The 19,228-nt window shown below is 39.4% G+C and overlaps 1 protein-coding gene across 3 annotated transcripts in view; it reads left to right on the plus strand.

Moving 5' to 3' along the window:
- The window catches only part of MANBA (mannosidase beta), a 57,634-nt gene that overhangs the window by 18,373 nt on the left and 20,033 nt on the right, over window positions 1-19,228 (plus strand). For all 3 annotated transcript variants that reach the window (XM_075929670.2, XM_075929671.2, XM_075929672.2), the window contains exons 6-11: window positions 932-1,107; window positions 3,815-3,925; window positions 9,993-10,144; window positions 11,126-11,243; window positions 14,930-15,016; window positions 16,814-16,981. In XM_075929670.2, the coding sequence (XP_075785785.2) occupies window positions 932-1,107; window positions 3,815-3,925; window positions 9,993-10,144; window positions 11,126-11,243; window positions 14,930-15,016; window positions 16,814-16,981 (812 nt within the window). The remainder of the gene's footprint in view (window positions 1-931; window positions 1,108-3,814; window positions 3,926-9,992; window positions 10,145-11,125; window positions 11,244-14,929; window positions 15,017-16,813; window positions 16,982-19,228) is intronic.

Below are 19,228 nucleotides of genomic sequence, written 5' to 3' on the forward strand. Positions count from 1 at the left end.
AGTAAAGGCTTAGGCAGGCTTTGGTTATAGAGAGGGTAATTACCCAAAGTTAACACATTAACAGGAAGTTTCAGCAAACATTCGTTGGAAATACCCCTTTCACTAGATTACCTTGTTAATTCCTTGTTAAGCAGAAGAACTCTTTGGCATGTTTCATACAGCATGCTCCAGTGACAAAAGAGAAACAAACATATGGACCCATCAAGTGGGTCCCATTCATCTGCAGCATAATTCAGTTCATCTTGTCTAGTGACATGGAGGTAGGGTTGCTAGATATTTGCTTTTCTACCAGTAATCCAGTTGAAGGGGGGCTTTTACAGCTTCCTGTGATGTGTACCAGACACCGAAAATCTGGTTGCTGCAGGTCGGGTGGCAGGTCAGTGGAAGCTTCTGACACTCGTGCTGTTGTGTCCAGTTTTCAAAAATTAGAAAGTTGGAAACTTTAATGGGTTTGGCTCATTTACTATTAAATTAGTACTGTTTTTCTTCAAGAGACAAAAGTGATTGTGTTGCCTTGTGATTGGGACCTTTCCCGAAGAGACCTGGGCTCAAATAAATACTGACTAAAAGAAAACCTAATGACTGTGGAAGCTGGGTTGGGAAAAGTCCCTTCTTAGTGATAAAGAATGAGAGGTTCATTCTCTCTGTGATACAGAGGTTGTTTCAAAGGTTGTTTATGGTTTAGGAATGGGGGGAAATGAGTTACAAATGTCCATTACATGGTGCATAGTCCTCTCCTGAATCAGCAAATGTAAACATATTTGTCAAATGTACTAGACAGCGAAGTGTGGGTTCTGTTCAAGAGCAAACTTACAAGTAAATTGTTGCGTTTCCTGTGGTGTGTAATTGTGTGTTTAACAAGATGAGGGGCATGTGAACTAGTATGTCTAGACATACAAATAAATGCCCTTTTTTTTCCTCTTTTGCTTAGTGAAGAGTGCTCAGCAATGGAGTCTTGAAATAGAGTCTGTTTTTGATGTAGTCAGCTCGAAGCCATTTGCTGGTCTCGTGACAGTGAACATTCCTAAGCTGCAAACACAGCAGACATATACCACAGAACTTCGTCCTGGAGAAGGCAGAATTGTGCTGCTTGTAAACATCAGTAAGGTGAGGGGGTGAATCCTGAACAGTTTCAAGTAACAAAATGTTTCCTTCTGGTTGCTTAAAAGAAAATGCAAGATGTCTCCAGCACAGTTTTAATTTTCCCATTTGCTTCCTCATCTCTGCTGTATTCAGCCTAATGCCTTTCACGGCAGGGAAACAGCTCTCCTACCTTCTCATAACTGATACCTCCACTGGGACACTGAGCAGCGTGGATGGGATATGTGGCATTTCATTCCTAATAAGTGAGAGAAGTCGCATAATCTCTAGCTTCTATTGGCCACAAAATCATGCTGCTGTTAATCCTCCAATCCATTTTTTTTATATTGGTACAGATTGTGCAGTTTATCATATCTACCTACTGTGGGTTTTTTCACCTTCCTCAGCTACATCTGGTACGGGCCATTGTCAGACAGGTTACTGAACTACATGGATCCCGTAGGACAGCTCCTGAGTTTCTATATGATGGCAGTATTTCATATCCCAAACCATTGTGTTCTGGGCATATATATGTGCTGTCAATAGTATCTTTGGCCCTTAGATACTGGTGGTGGGAGGGGAAAAGCAATCCTCATATAATCAGTACTGATACCCCTGGGTAACTAAGGGCAAACAAGTAAAGAATTTGCCTAGCAGAAAGGCAGGTGCAAAGTTAATGAAGTTGCTTCTCCTTCACTAGTTATTAATTTAGTCCCTTCAGAGGAGGGCTTCTTAAAGATAAGTGTCAGAGAAATGAAGCAGTCCTTGGAAGAGGAGAAACACAGCTGCAAATGCACCCACCGGGGAGGCCTGGGTGTTGGCTGTGCTGTCCTGTCCATTCCTGGCGGCTGAATCTGGACGCCAGTTCCGACTTCCATACAGATTCAACTTAAGAACAAACCTACAGTCCCTATCTTGTACGTAACCCGGGGACTGCCTGTATATAAAGAGTTTTACTGCATGAATTCACAACAGCTGATTTTATAAGACATGCAACATTGCTCTGTTATGTATCTGAGAGCCAGACTAAGCCCACAAGCTGTGCAACAGATTTGCATAGTCTGATAAACAACAAGGCCTGGCAAAAAATGAATTTCTAGTCAATGAGTGCTCACTTCAAATGATGGTCTCAGTCCGAGACTGTAATAACCTGAATGTACAATAATCACCCTGAAATTCACTGCACAGTGTTTTATTGCTATTTTGAAATTGCTTATCTGCTAATAGATGTATATGGGTATGACATCATTAACAACCAATAAGAAAGTTGCATGTGTATCTAGCTTTCTAGGACTACTCCATATTAGATGGAACATAATCTGATTTTTATGCTTCAATTTTATTCCTGGAATTTCCAGGTTAGTATCCAGACACTATTGGTTAAGATAATTCCAGAGCATGGGAAGCTGAAATGCTAGTAGCAATAGCTGATTATGCCTGGATATAGCTACAGCAAATCATATTGCTGGCTTTATGCAAAAATATCCAGGTGCATCTTGCATTGACACATTCCTTTGTTGAGCCCTCCTATTCATGTATTAATGCTCTTCATAATAAGTTATAGAACTGGGCAGCATAGTATGCTGTTGGCATGAAGATATAACTGTATGAAATAAGTTGCTGTTAACTTTACTTTATCTGATTGAGAAAATAAGATCCTTTAAATCACGAGAGGAAAGTAATTTTTTTGTTTGCGGTAACTAAATCAATAAAAATGAATAATACTCAATTATACAGAGAGGAAAAAACCAAAGGACTGAAGCCTGAGAATGGGATGGGTCCTTCTCCTTTATTTAAAAGCTCAATTTAACTGAACGAGTGAGCAGAACCACCATATGACCAGCATGACGTGTGAAGAGGGGGCTGCAGGGAAAATGATAGATGAGAAGGAAGGTTTTCAAAAGTACAAATAGCATCTAGTCATCTAACTCCCATTGCTGTTCAATGGGTAGTGTAGTTGTTATTTATTATTACATTGTCATTTATTTATTAATAATGTTTATTACAATAGTATCTGAGGGTGGCCCCTTTATATTAGGTGCTGTACAAATACAGAGTAGGAAACAGTCCCTGCACTGAAGAGCTTACAATTGAAATAGACCAGAGAGATACAGGGTGAGGGATGAGGAAGAAAACACACAAGCAGATTGAACAATGTAATGGCAGCAAACATCATGTTAACTTCATAGTTGGTGGGTTTAGTTAGGAGCACTAAGTGGAAAGAAAAGTTAAGGGAAGGGGGATGAGAGGAACAGGGCAAGGGAGAAGAAGGTGTATGAGCAGGAGATTGAGGGAGAGAAGGGGTGAGGGTTGAAACAAACAGCCAGTTAGCAAAGAGCAGAGAAGGTTCCGTACTGTACAGACTATACACAATTATTTGAATCTCCAGAAATCAGTGGTCTGGCTGCTTCTGTTCTGAGGAGCAGGAGTCTCTGCTTGGTCGCGGTGCACTTTCCTTCCCAGTGCTGTGTGTTAGTGGAGCAGGGGGCAGGAGAGAGGAAGGGGAAGAACTTCCTAGATGTCCCTATGATGAGGTGCACCGAATACAGCTCCCTATACAGTTCTGGTGCTATGGGGAGGAGTGGCCCTCATTGGGTCCCATTTTATTCCCTTATATTCTGGGGTTATGAAATTGAAAATCTCCTATTGGATGCATGGTTATCGTAAGACACACGCATGTTGTTTTGACTTTAACTTCTAATTGATTTTTTTGTTGATTTCCTCTCTCCTTAAGAATGCTACAGTGGAGACTTGGTGGCCAAGTGGCCACGGAAACCAAACTGGATATGACATGACAACAACTTTTATCCTGGGAGCAGGATACAAGATTGAGAAATATTCAAAGGTACATAAATCCTCTCCATTAATATTGTATGTAGGAAGTTAATGTTAGCACTGAATAACCCAGTAGCTCTCTCGCCATGTTAGAAAACGTTCTGCTGGGTTGTAATTTTCACATTAGACCATTATTTAGGGCATTAGATTTTCTGCAGCCCAAGATATAAGGTAACTAATATGCTGGCAGCTTTTACCTGTGCTAAAACCTGCCCTTCCAGTTTGACTAGGGGACAACTTGCCACTAATTTGAAATTTAAAAAGAAAAGGTGTTTTGTTTGTTTTTCAAAATTCTTAAAAAAAAAAATTAAATCAAAACCCAACAGCCAAACAAACAAAAAAACCTCTTAATTTAAACATTGAGGGATTTGGCCTGTTATGTTGAGGTATGATAAATTATATTATGTAATGGATATGAAATTTACCATTGATACATTGGTAAAAACAAGTAGAAAAACTTTTATATAATAATATTTAATTTGCTTTAAGAAAGAGATGTTTATTTAGAATTTCAGTGAATAAAACTTTTGGGATATTCTGTGAAGCACAAATCTGAAATAACTTCAGTACGTCTAGTATTCTCTAGTAATTGAAAATACTCAACTATATGTGTCCCAGCTTTCAGAGGGAAGCAGTATCTCAAATCTAAACTCCAAAGTAGCAGTTTGGTACCTTACTTTACCCTGTAAAATAGATCCCCTAAAGTACCTGTTCATAGAAGAAAACTTTTTCATTACTTGCTAGGATGTTCAGGAGACTAGGGGCATTAAAGAACCACCCACAAATTTTTCAGTCTATTGAAAATTTTAGATAAAATGAGACTGACTCCTAAATGCTATGAGCATTCAGAAATCACTAAATAAGTCTGAGGGTTTGCTAGATGATACTTATGTGTTCCGCATCACTGAAAGTTAATACAGAAGCTATGCTCCTGTAAATGCTGTTCCTTGTAGTGCCTACTTCTGTGAGAAGCCCTGTTGAAGTCATGTCTCGTTGTACTGCCCACCATGATCAGACCCTCTAAGTAGTGACAGAATTGGGCTCAAAGTTTATGTCCAGAGTGATAAAGATATTTCATGATTAATATTTTCAGTATTGTTCAAAATGTAGATTTTTTTTTTTAAAACGACAACAAGACAAACACAGCATGGAGTTTGAGAGAGAGAGAGATTTTAGGCTTGTAAAAAAACACTGGACTAAAAAAATAACATTTACATAATATTGTGTGCAAAATCCTGTTTTTAGCACCCGGAGCCACTTAGTATTGGGGAAGCAATGATTCCTGTTGGACAGGGGCTCCTGGAGATTCCAGGTTGCTGCATGGTAGGGTGGTTGCAGGCATTGTCTGCAGTACTCAAGACATAGAACACTAGAACTAGAACTGGAACTGGAAGGGACCTTGAGAGCTCATCAAGTCTAGTCACCTGCCCTCATGGCTTGTGGTCCACTCTGACCCCTAGATCCCTTTCTATACTACTTCTTCCTAGACAATCACTTCCCATTCTGTATGTGTGAAACTGATTGCTCCTTCCTAAGTGGAGTACTTTGCATTTGTCCTTATTAAACTTCATCCCATTTACCTCAGACCATTTCTCCAGTTTGTCCAGATCATTTTGAATTATGACCCCTCCCAGCTTGGTATCATCTGCAAACTTAATAAGCGTACTTTCTATGCCAATATCTAAATCGTTGATGAAGATATTGAACAGAACCTGTCCCAAAACAGACCACTACAGAACCCCACTTGTTATGCCCTGCCAGCAGGATTGTGAACTGTTAACTACTCTCTGAGGACAGTTATCCAGCCGGTTATGTACCCACCTTATAGTAGCCCCATCTAAGTTGTATTTGCCTAGTTTATTGATAAGAAGATCATGCGAGACTGTATCAATTTTCTTACTAAAGTCTAGGTATACCACATCCATCACTTCTCCCTTATCCACAAGACTTATTATCCTATCAAAGAAAGCTATCAGATTGGTTTGACATGATTTGTTCTTTACAAATCCATGCTGGCTGTTACGTGTTCTCTTTATTATCTTTCAGATATTGGCAGATGAATTCCTTAATTACTTGCTCCATTATCTTCGCTGGCACAGAAGTTAAACATGACTGGTCTGTAGTTTCCTGGGTTGTTCTTATTTCCCTTTTTATAGATGGGAACTATATTTGCCCTTTTCCAGTCTTCTGGAATCTCTCCTGTCATCCATGATTTTTCAGTTTGACAGGTAAAGGCTCAGATACCTTCTCTATCTGTTCCTTAAGTATTCTAGGATGCATTTCATCAGGCCTTGGTGACTTGCAGACATCTAACTTTTCTAAGTAGTTTTTAACTTGTTCTTTTTATTTTATCTTCTAAACCTACCCCATTCCCACTAGTATTCACTATGTTAGGCACTCCTTCATCATCAGACTTCTTGTTAAAGACCAAAACAAAGACGTCATTAAGCACCTCTGCTTTTCCAAGTTTCCTGTTATTGTTTCTCCCTCCTCACTGAGCAATGAGCTTACCCTGTCCTTGGTTTTCCTCTTGCTTCTAATATATTTATAGAAGGTCTTGTTTCCTCATATGTCTGTAGCTAGTTTGAGCTCGTTTTTGTGCCTTTCCCTTTCTAATCTTGCCCCTGCATACCAGTATTGTTTGCTTATATCCGCCCTTTGTAATTTGTCCTAGTTTCCACTTTTATATGACTCTCTTTTGATTTTTAGATCATGCAAGATCTCCTGTTTAAGCCAAGGTGTTTTTTTGCCATACTTTCTATTTTTCCTATACATTAAGACCTTCCTTTTTAAGAAGCAAAATGCATCTCAGAATACCTGCTGAGGTGTGGATAAGGAAGAAGCGGTGGATGTGGTATACCTAGACTTTACTAAGGAATTTGATACAGTCTCTTATGATCTTCATATCGATAAACTAGGCAAATACAACTTAGATGGGGTTACTATAAGGTGGGTGCGTAACTGGCTGGATAACCGTTCCCTAGTCGGAGTAAGGAAAACAATAAAGAAATAAGAATCAAATCTTCCTGAAAGAGACTCTGTGTCTCATTCATTAACATTCTGTGGTTGAACAGGAGCCTAAAATGACAACTGTCTCCTAACTGGTCCTGCTGTGGATAGGGAAGATAACCTCTGACCTCTTCATTCAGGCACATAGACACATAACTGCTTACTTCCATATTGTACCAGAAGTCTTCACCATACAGTTGTGAGTTCAAACCAAATCCTCTTCAGCTCAGAGCATTTGCTTCATCCAAATAAACGATCCCCAAAAGAGTCCAGTGCTCTCCAGTCCCGCTCTTCCACATACAGCAAAAAAATGAAAAAAGCTTGCATGGGGGAGCAATAGGATTGCCAGGCCTCTGGGCAATGTGTGTGTGGAGAGGCCCAGCACCATAATCCTGGAAGGGGCGGGGACTCAGGTGAAAGGGGTGGGGCTGGGACAGCAAGTCTCCAGCATTACCTGAATGGCATGGTACCCCTCTCCTCCACCAGCCCTCAGAGCTGACAAGAGCATGGCACTCCCGCAGCAGTCCTAAATGGCCCAGGCTCCAGTCTCCAGCGTTCCCATGGTAGTGTTGTCTGGGAGCTCTGTGCCGTCTAGAATCACCAAGTCCTGGGGCAGTTGACCCCTTTGTTGTCCCACCCCCCGTTGCCGGGCCTGAGCTTGCATAGTGGGTAATGCTCTGTCCACAAACACAGATCTACCAGATGTCAGGGTGAAAGGGCAGCTCCAGTAGATGTGTGGGCCTCTGCTTGATGAGTGACTCTACCTGACCGCAGTCGTGTCTGTAGCTTTATCTAATCTCACTGTTCTGTGTCTGAGCTGGTCATCATGGTATCTTAGTGCTGAACTGCACCTATTCAAATAAAACTAAGCTGTCCAAAGGAGCTCGTCTTTCCTTTGGCTAGTTACCATGGGAAAGATGTCATTACAGGGGGAACTGGCTTTAGTGAAAAGTCGGGTCTCACTTTGGATCTGAATGGTCAGGCTTGGGCTTCGTATCATCTTTTCTGGTAAAGAATTCTACAGTTGGACTCTTGCAATCTCCTTTCAGAAGAAGAGAAAGTATGAGTAAAATACAATTAGTGTAGACTCTAATGCAGCCTCTGGATTTCTTTCCCTGAGTGAAAAACAGGCCATATAAATGTCTGCTGCAACATGAGCAATCTGCACATACATGCTCCCTCTCTCTGTCAGTAAGCCAGGAACTTCCAGCAATTTTCTATTTCAAGCTCCTCTTGAAATGAAAGTAAAGTGATATTGTGCAGAGATGATTTAACAAAACATGCACACTGATCTCATTTGGAAGTCCTATATTGTTATTCTTTAGAAAAAGCTCAATAGTACACTAATAAACTAAAGTTGTAATTGACAATGCCTGAAGGTGAAGGTTAGGTTTTTAGTAGGTCTTTCAAGCAATTTAAAAATTAATTGCAATCATATCATTAATTGTACAGTTAAACAATAATAGTCAGTCATGTGTTTAAATATTTTTGGATGTTTTCTACATTTTCAAATATATTGATTTCAGTTACAACAAAGAATAGAGTGCTCACTTATTTATGTTTAATTACAAATATTTGCTGTAAAAGGAAAAGAAATAGCATTTTTCAGTTCACTTCATACAGGTACTGAAATGCAGTCTCCTTTATTTTGCGTGTTGAATGTACAGATGTAGAATTGTGAACAAAAATAACTGCATTGAGGAATAAAACAGTGTAAAACTTTGGCGCCTACAAGTCCACTCAGTCCTCCTCTTTCTTCAGCCACTAAGACAAATAAGTTTGTTTACATTTGCAGGAGATAATGTTACCTGCTTCTTGTTTACATGGTCACTTTAAAGTGAGATCAAGCATTCGCATGCTCTGTTGTAATTGGTGTCATAAGATATTTACATGGCAGATGCGCTAAAGATTCATATGTCTCTTTATTCTTCAACCACCTTTGCAAAGGACATGCGTCCATACTGTTTATGGATTCTGTTTGATAATGATCCAAAGCCGTGTAGAGTGATGCATGTTCATATTCAACATCTGATGCCACCAATGGAAGGTTGATTTTCTCTTTTGGTAGTTTGGATTCTTTAGTTTTCATATTGGAGTATTGCTTTTTTAAGACTTCTGAAAGTATGTGCCACACTTCATCCCCAAAAGACGAAATGTGGGCATTTCAGATTCTTACACCTTGAGTTGAGTGGTGTTATTGTCTTTAGAAATCTCACATTGGTACTTTCTTTGCATTCTAAAATCTTAAAATGAACAATTGGGTCGTCATTCAAGACTGCTATATATGGCAGAATGTGGATAAAACAGTACAGGAGATATACTATTTTTCCCCAAAGGATTTCAATCAAAATTTAATTAACACATAATTTTTTAATGATCGTTATCAGCATGGAAGTATATCTTCTGGAATACTGGCCAAAGTGTGAAGGGACATACAAATGTTTAGTATATCTGACATCTGAATCCTTGCAATGCCAGCTTCAAAAGTGCTGTTCAAATGCCTCTTCTCATTTTTAGGTGACGTTGTAAATAAGAAGCTGACAGCATGATCGCTCATATATGTAAACAAACTTGTTTATTTTAGCCATTGGTTGAACAAGAAGTAGGAGTGAGTGGGCATATAGGCTCTAAAGTTTTACATTGTTTTGTTTTGTTTTGTTTTTGAGTGCTGTTATGTAATAAAACAAAAATGCATCTGTGGGTTGCACTTTCATAATAAAAAAATTGCACTATGATACTTGTATAAGGTGAATTGAAAAATACTATTTATTCTGTTTATCATTTTTACAGTGCAAATATTTGTAATAAAAATAATATGAAATGAGCACTGTACACTTTGTATTCTTTGCTGTAATTTAAATCAGTATATTCGAAAAATATAGAAAAATATCCAATTAATTCCCATTTTAACAGCATAATTAAAACCGCTGTTAATCATGAATAAGTTTTTGAGTTAAACATGTGAGCTAACTGCAATGGACAGCACTAGTTTTTAGATTTCCTTTTTTATATTTTTTGTGTCTGGATTGTGACTGCTTTAAAAATGAGCTAGTTTCAATTCTCCTCAGGCTTATTTTCGAACAGTGGAACTGGTTGAGGAGCTTGTACCTGGGTCACAAGGCCTGAGTTTTTACTTCAGGATCAACGGACTCCCCATTTTCATTAAGGGATCCAACTGGATTCCACCAGATTCCTTCCAGGACAGAGGTTCCTCTGATACGTAAGTTCATGTTTAATATCTAAAGAATATGAATTATAAGGGCCAGATTTTGCCACTCGTTATTCCTGATGAATAGCTCTCATTCTATGAGCAGTCCCATTGACATCAACAGTGGAACACCCTTCGGAGTACTGTTCAGTGTGAATAAGGGGAGTTAGAAATCAGGTCAGTAAAGGGGAAGAGATTTGCCTCTTGGCAAAAGTAGTGTTCTGATTATGTTGATTGATGTGTTGAGGGAACCTTGGTGCTCAGAGCCTGATTCTGCTACCCTTAGGTTGTTAGCAGTGGGCCTACTTGTATGGTGAAGTGTCTACTCAGTAACTGAGGCTGGCAGAACTGGGCCCATGATTTTAAAATGTCATTTGGGGTGCTGTGATGCATCTGTTCATTTATTGACTCTTTGTCGTTATGCTTTGTAAACATAGAAGAAAAGAAGTCTCCTAGATATGTATCAGCAATGGTTGCAAAGGTTTAAAATTCAAGGTAAAATGTATATAAAACAGGGTAAAAACGAAAGGGAATAGAAGATGATAAATCAGAGCTACCTAGATGAATATAGTGTTTACATTTTTTTAAGAAAACATTTTTGAATGGTGCAATCTGGGATAGAACCTACAATGATCTTAAGGCGAACCCGCAAATGCTTGTTACTGAGTGTGGTACTTATTATCATGAGTAGTCCCACTCGTCTCTCTGGTAAGAGCTAGCGGGATTGAGTCTTTTTATTTGCAAGAATTTAGCTGTGTGAGTACAATGAACTTTTATACAGAATTTTAGGGTGTCAGAATGATCTTTCAGTCAAAGTTACTAATCTTGGCGTGCCAGCTAATGAGATATATAAAGAGGAACTTTTTTTAAATAAGAAAAAGATATAAGCTTGTTTAGGTTTCTCCTAGCTATCTAATTTGTGGGGGAGGGGGAAAGGTATAATTTCATACAACTGTTAGATCTCCTGATTCAACTCTCTTTGTATTTTAACAGGTTAAAGCTCATCTTGCAGTCCACAGTTGATGCTAACATGAATGCACTTCGTGTATGGGGAGGAGGAGTGTATGAGCAAGATGAATTCTATGATATCTGTGATGAACTAGGAATAATGGTAAAAAATAAACAAGACAAGTCAGCTCCTGTATTCCAAATTGTGAAGAACAAAAATAGAAAATACTAATGTACGAGCAAGGTAGCAGAGTTAATACTGGTACAGGAATCTGAGCTGAATTTTTCAAAAGGAACTAGTGGTTTTTAGATACTCAGCTTGAAACAATATATAAGGGCCTCATTTTCATAGGATGGGTGCTCTGAAAATCAGGGACCTTTAAGGTCTCACAAGTTGGGTACCAAAAAGTTAAAAATTTAGACAGTTAACATAAGTATTTACTTTTGCATACACACATGTGCACAGGTACCCTCCAACGTTTCAACCGTAATGCTAAATTTGTCTTGCTTGTTCTTCTATAGTTTCTCCAGTATGTGTGTTTAAAGAAAACACTGGAGAGGAAAAACAAAGGTAAGATATAGGCCAAAGACAAGTATCTAGTCATAGGTGCAGCACTTTCCTAACAGTTATCCTGCCTTAGGCCAAGGGCAGGATGCGACTGATGCTGTTACGCATCAGAAAGGAGTATAACAACAGCATAGTTCCAAATGTAACAACTGTCACCCTGCTTGTTAGCAAGATTTCAACTTAAGACCTTGAGGTTGAGCCTGTGATGAGCAAAACTAAGAGCTGTCAAAGTAGCTCAAAATGGCCCCAAACAAAGGAAATTGCTGCACAATACTTTCTCCACAAGAGAAGATGAGAGAGAGGTTGAACCATGCGTGACAGTTGTTAGTGATGTTGCTTAATGTTCTGCTGGAAGTAGCTCAGGTATTTCAGTGATGAGAGCTATATAAGAAACTACATAATATAGAATCTTCTGTCGACTGGACACAGATGCAACTTACCTTGGCTTTTTTTCTTCTTCATGGCAATTGTGGAACCTTTTTCTCATTCTAATTATTTATTCATGTGAGAGTAGCACTGTTAAAACCTGTGGGAGTACATGAATAAATTCTCAATAGAGTAAGTGCTGCCTACACAGTGACTCTCAGTGAAAATTCATTACCTACTACATTTGAATCTGATACTTCCAGCTATTTTAAATAATCCCCACAACAATAAAATTTAAAATTGTTATAAATATAAATATTTATAAAATATAAAAATTGTTATTTCTATTTAAAAAATATCTCTCAACTTCAGAACAGCTGAAGATATTTAATTCACATTTTCCAGAATTTTTCAACTTTGGCCTGAGACCAAGCATGGAAAATTTCAGCCCAAAAGGAATATTTTGGGGAAAACTATAAATTGAATGTAAATGTGACTGTAATGGGGACACCTGCTGCAAACACAATGGTGAAATTAGATACATAGCTGTGGCGTAAAAGATTGTCCATACACATCAGTGGCTTTTCATGAAACTGAGTATGTTTGTGACATTTGAGTTGTGATTAGAATCTTGAAGTGTGCTTACATCTGCTATTCAGCACAACACACGAGAAAACAGAACACTATGATTTTCACAAGAGAAACATTAAATTAGCATTGTATGTGAATGGGTGGTCTTCCCTCTGTATAAGTGTCCATGTGTAGACGTTATGTCTGATGTTTCCTGTACCAGAGAGAAGATTCTTAGATATTCCTTACAGAGACACCAAATTGTTGGAACTGGGTGCCTAAAACTGGGCACCTAAATCTATTTTGGTCACCTAAAAAAAGAGCCCTCATTTTCAGTGCACCCGAGCACCTATATTTCTCCTTGATTTGTAGGTGCTGGTCACCTGAATAGGCCATTTAGCTTGGAGTGCATGCAGTTACTTAGGGCCTTATTTAGTACCCTAAATATTGATGTAGGTGCCTCAGTCTGGAAAAAAAATTGAACTCAGATTCGAAAGAAAATCTTCTATGAAAATCAACCAAGAAAAAATGTAATACTGATGAATGAAGATGAGTCTTCTATTTAACTTGCCTCTCTTGCTATCTTATAAAGAGATTGAAAATTATTCAAAGTCGAACCATATAATGGGATAACATCTGAAGGAAAAAGGAAGTAACAATTCACTGCATCTAGAATGTAAAATACCATGTTAGATACTTTTGAGGCAATGCTTTGTAAAATGTATCTGTATCTACACATTCTCTGATGGAGCCTGCACAATTTTTTTAACAGGTTCTGATTTTGTACTGGTTGGTGTTTTGTTTTTTTTTCCCATTGTAAAGCTTCCATGATTTTGCATTTATTAACACATTTTTAAAAATTTGTTTTCAAATCTTTTGTGGAAAGACCCATTGAATCCTTCATACAAGGGAGTCCTCTCACTGCAGGAAGTGCTTAGTTGGTTTTCATCTTCCTGCATAACATCTTGTATGAGACCCCAATGTAAAAGGAAAGCTTAACCAACAATGATGTTTCTGTGACAACATTTTTCAGTAGATCTTTCCCTTATCACCATGAAAATACAGGATTTATTAAGAATCTCAAAATCATGGGAACTTTAAAAGGAAAACAGATGGAAATGGATATCTTATTCATCGGACGGAAGTATGTCCATTTTTTTCAGAATTCCTTTTTTTGAGATACTAATGGAACAGTTTATTCGGGTCTGTAGACTGTGGAATTACATATTCAGTCAATGTGTATTGGGTATTGATTCATTTTCATTTGTGTTTTTTGCTGATAATTGTTAAAAAGCAGTTAAAATAGTTCAGGGAATTTCTTATTTTTAAGTTGTCATGGAGCTATCTGATTGGTTGTAAGGGAATATAGATAGATGAGGTGACAAAGATTTTTTTCATCTCTTTGTGATTGACCTTAGAGGCTTCTTGCAAGATAGATCTATGTATCCAGGCTTTCCTATGAAGAGACATTCATTTGTGGAGGCTCTGGGTTTTTACATTCTGATGGCTGGAGGAGTTCCTTTTGTATCACTTTTTCCTGCAAGTCTTTAATTTAATTTGATCGTTTGTTTTATGTCAGTTTGAGAAGCACGTGTGAAGTGCTACAGTAGCTGTACCTTAAATCATAAAAAAATTAAATGCAGCAGTGTAATGGCTTCCTTCTGCGAATAGGCAGTTGGGATTTGTTGCTGTGCTCATGCGTGTATGCCAGGGTTGTGAAAAGATGATGGTAACCGATTATCTGATAAGCATCATCCTTATTGGGTGATACTTACTAGGTAATGGTTAATCGGTTCCCCAGGAGCAGCCCCAGCCACCAGTCCCTCGTGGCTGTCAGCTGGGGCTTGAAGTAAGGAGATCCCGCTTAGTCAGTTAACCAGTTAAAAGTTAGGTTAACCTAATGTTTAACACGTTAACTAGGATTTAACATCCCTATTATGTTAAGCAAAACACAGTATAAAAGGCATAAGAACTTTGTTCACTTATGGCCAGAGTCTTTCACCTTTACTCGACTTGAGTAGTATATGGCTTCCAACTATTCTTACTGAAAGCAATGAAGCTTCTTGCAAACCATGAGTGAGGTGGAAGAATCTGTCTCGTAATAATAAAGAAATTAGTTAAAATGCTAAAATTGAGAAAATCATTTCGGGGGTAGGGGATGTATGTCCAAATGAAAGTTGAGCCCATCTGGAATGTAGTTGTTTTGATGACACGTTCAGTCTTCATTTGTTTAAAACAAATAATTCTGTCTGACCAAAGTCCATGTGAACTGAAAATAATGTGTATTTCAGGTACAGAAAATTACTTGCTGATAGATTTTATATTTTGTTTTTCTTGATCTATAGATTTGGCAGGATTTTATGTTTGCATGTGCCCTTTACCCAACTGACCAGAACTACTTAGAATCAGTAAGAGCAGAAATTACTCATCAGGTATGTTCATTTGCATCAAGTATCCATATTGCCAAGTGCTTGCATTGACGCAGTAGTTCTGTTTTGTTTTTATTACTCATTGCCCGGCATGAGTTTCTTTAAAGATTGCAGTCTGTTGTACAGACACATAACAAATGTACAAAAGCAAGAACAAGGAGGGGGGCCTATATAGAAAAAAGGCAGAACATGAAGGCAGAAGAATTTAGAAGTCATCCTAGGGATAACCTGAGACCCCCTTGTCCTGTCTTCCCACTTCACATCTCACCTCTGCTTGTACATATTTTAGGAGAAGAGGAGATTACATTTTTTTGCAGGCCTGGGCCTTCTCATTGTTTTTTAACTTTTATTTTTCTGGACAGGCAGAGAAGGTGATTTTTTTGTTTGGGTTCTTTTTTCACCACAAAAAAAAAAGTGCTATCTTGTACCTGGTAGAAAAGTAAAGATGAAAATACTAAGTATTTTGGTCTTTTATAATCTACCATAAATGTGAATTTCTAGTAGTTTCAAAGATATGCAAATTTGGACCTGAGTCTGGAGGAGCATAAGTAACTTTTATTCATGTGAGCATTCCCATTGAAGTCTGTGTTTATTCATGTGAGCATTCCCATTGAAGTCTGTAATAGGATAACAGTTTACATGGTTAACCAATGAGTCTGGGCTAATCAGTCACCGTGAATGGTTACATGCAGGCTCCTTCCCTTTCCCATAGAGCTAGCTGCCATCCCACACTACTGGCTTTGTATCAGAGTCCACAGCATGGGATGGCAGCCCGTTCCCTGGAAGTGGAGCTAGTACTAGGAGCGTTAAATTTCAATTAATTGACTAATCGAATAGTCAGTTTAATCGACTATTCAGTTAGTCAATAAGGGCGCCTTCGCTTTTGAAGTGTAGACAGGGCTGTTGCTACACTTCAAAGGTGAAAGCGCTGTGGGCACAGGTCCAGCGAGGGACTCAAGCAGTCCCCTGTGGGCCACGAGCTCCCTGTGGCATTTCAAAGTGGCAGCTCTGCGTGGAGACTGGGATCAGCTGGGAACTCTGATGTGGTGCTGCATGTGGTGCTGCCCCTTGAAATGACACAGGGAGCTTGGCCCCTGGCTGCATATGGCGTTTCAAAGTGGCAATGCCATGTGGAGCCCAGGGTCTGGTCCCAGGCTCCACACGGTGCTGCCGCTTTGAACCACCCTTTCCTCTCCTCCCACCCCCGACTCTTTGCTGGCTCTTTCTGATAGAGGCAGTAAAGGGAGGGAAGCGACTAGTCTATGAGTGTGTTGACAATCCGATACGCATAGTCGACTAGATACGGATAGTCGACTAGTTGTTCACATCCCTAGCTAGTACGTGCCAGGAGCTGGCTTTTAAGCCAGCTCTTGGCATGGACTGGCTCCATGGGAGGCAGGGGCAGTCGAGTGAGGTGGCAGCTGGCTCCCCAGGAGCAGGGCAGAAGGCAGGAGCCGGTACACACTAGGAGCTGGCTGCGGGTGCATGTAACGTTGTAACTGCTTAAAATTTCAGCCGTTACCCAGTTGCCTGCTTTTTAACATCCCTAGTCTGTATGAGTGCTCATGGAGTGAAGTTACTGACCTGTCTATTTGCAACATTGGTTCCTTATTCCTATGGCTGTAATAGTACTGTATTATTTGGAATCTTTCTTATTTCTTGTCATTGAAATAACTGCAGCAGGTTTTGAAATCAGCCAGTATTCTTTAAACTCTAGCCAAATTGCATAATCATTAAAAGATAGCCTCATTAAATGGAAGTAATTACATTTTAATTTTGAAGCTGTGACTTCTATTTCAGGTAAAGAGATTAAAATCTCACCCGTGCATCATTTTATGGAGTGGAAACAATGAAAATGAGGCAGCAATTGCAGGCAACTGGTTCTCCATACCACATGCCATGATGGAAGTTTATTTGAAAGACTATGTGACACTTTATGTGAAGAACATCCGAGAAGTTGTCCTGTCTGTAAGTGAAATTTTCAGGGGGGAAGCCCCTGCCCCAAAATTGTCTTGTAAAAATAGTTCTTCTCTCTGTAACTTGGGCAAAATTTCCTTGAGTTGTTTAAGGGAACAGATTTACAGAAGCTGTGTGGACTTGCTGACAACAATACGTAAAAAACATAGTAAAGGCTGCTGTGATTTCATTTTACAGATTATTCTCCTGGTTCTATAAGTTTTAGATCTTTGCTTGGTGTCATACAGTGGTACCTATTTATAATGAAGTTATTTACAGTGAAATTCTGCTTAGAATGGAATGGATTGAAAACCCCAAATTGTTGGACTTTCACGTCTTGTCAATTCTGTGTGGGCACAGAATGCAAAAATGAGACTTGTAATTTACCATCAGTACCCACTGATGCAGTTTCACTGACTATGGTATGAACTTGAAACCAGCACATGCTGGTTTAAAAAGGTCTGTGTCCTGTGTACACTCTTCCTGGTACCAACTGAGTTTCATGTAATACAAGACTTGCCTAAAATTCTCAGTGTGGATGCAGCAGTTACAACCCCTCACTCCATTTTAATTAGGTTCCATTGCAGTAATTCTAGAGTACATGCTGCATTCCAAAGGGATTGTGAAATCCTACTTTACCTTTTTTTGGTTGATCAGAAAACAAGAGAGGAGACAGCCAAAGGAATGCAGACGAGAGATAATTCCTCTCTTCCAGTCTTGTAGCAGTTCTCAGTAGGAGATGGAATCAACTGGTTTACCTATTCCCTTCTTAGAATTAAGGTGCGGCCTTCCAAAGGAGTCTCCTCAACATCTGGCAGTGCTCCCTACAGTTGCAGGGATAGGAGGGAACCTGCCAACACTTGTGAACAGCTCTCTCTCTTCTTGCGATGAAACATTACTGTTTTTGACTTTAGATAGGAAGTGGACTGAAAGGACTAAAAGTTGCCTCTGTGACAGCACTAAAGAATAAGCTGCTGTACATGGCATTTTATTACTGAATAGCTATGCAGAGAGTAGTGCCTGAACCATAGATAAATGCTTTGATCTCTCGGGTTAGCTAAAATATACAGTGATATGTAAAGTGAAACTGACATTCTTCCAATAAAAACATTTCTCTCCTACCAAGAAATATGAATTTTCTACCCTGCAGTAGCTACCTGCTTATCCCTCTTGCTTCATGACTCACAGGCTACTTTAGAATATGATGATGTTGAGCTAAACTGGTTTTACTGGCTATGGTAAAATTACAGTAGACGCCATGAATTTATATGCACCAACCAGGCTAAGTATAATCTAAAGACAACACAGGTGTAGTCATTGGTGATTGCGTGGCTTTTAGGAGCTTTTAGTGCCATTCTAGTCCTGGAAATTTAAAAGTACAGGAAAACCTCGAGGAGAAATAAGTAAAAGAGAAACTGCTCAATAAGGGCCAAGCTCTTAATAAATCTAAATGGTTGATATTATATGCTTGACAAATATCTCCATTAAAGTTTAACTCTAATAAGTTCATATTATCAACATTCCTAATCTATTAATGATTCCATGTTTTACAATTGCTGTCAATATTAATGTAAAATGGACTCAAGAAAAGCACAGTCTTGTTTACGCTCATGGCCAAAATAATTCGCAGCTTAAAATTGATTACAGGCTGTCCCCGGGTTACGTACACGATAGGGACTGTAGGTTTGTTCTTAAGTTGAATTTGTATGTAAGTCGGAACTGGCATCCAGATTCAGCCACTGGATGAGGGATTTTTCTGGGCCTGGGAATGTCGGGTGAGGGGGTACCAGCTGCTCCAACTGGGATCCTCTTCCCAGCTACCTGCCACTGCTGCCCTAGCCCCCTACCTGTGGCAGCCCTGCAGGTGCTCGTGGTCCCACCAGCTGTGAACTGTACAGCCCCTCCTCCCACTGGCCCCACCGGCTGTGGGCTCAGTGGTCCTCTCTTCCCGACAGACTCTGGCGTTCCTGCCAGCTTTCTGAACCTACTAGCTGCAAGCTCTTCTGCCCCAGCCAGCTTCCCAACCCGGCCTGTAGCGTGTTCCAGTTCCCCTTGGGCTCTGCTACCTTGCCAGTCCCTCTGGATGGCTCTGCTCCCAGCTACCAGCAACCTCTGTATTGTTGTTGGACTAGAGAACTGCATCTGTGCAACATCCTTCTGGACCATAGATATTGCCAGACCAGAGTGTCCCAGACCACAGAGGTTCAACCTATATAAATGCTGTTGTTATTTTAGTATCAATACATTAAACAGGAATAC

The sequence above is a fragment of the Pelodiscus sinensis genome, chromosome 4 (assembly GCF_052426305.1).
Source record: "Pelodiscus sinensis isolate ZL-2025 chromosome 4, ASM5242630v1, whole genome shotgun sequence".
In the NCBI taxonomy this organism is placed as follows: domain Eukaryota; kingdom Metazoa; phylum Chordata; order Testudines; family Trionychidae; genus Pelodiscus; species Pelodiscus sinensis.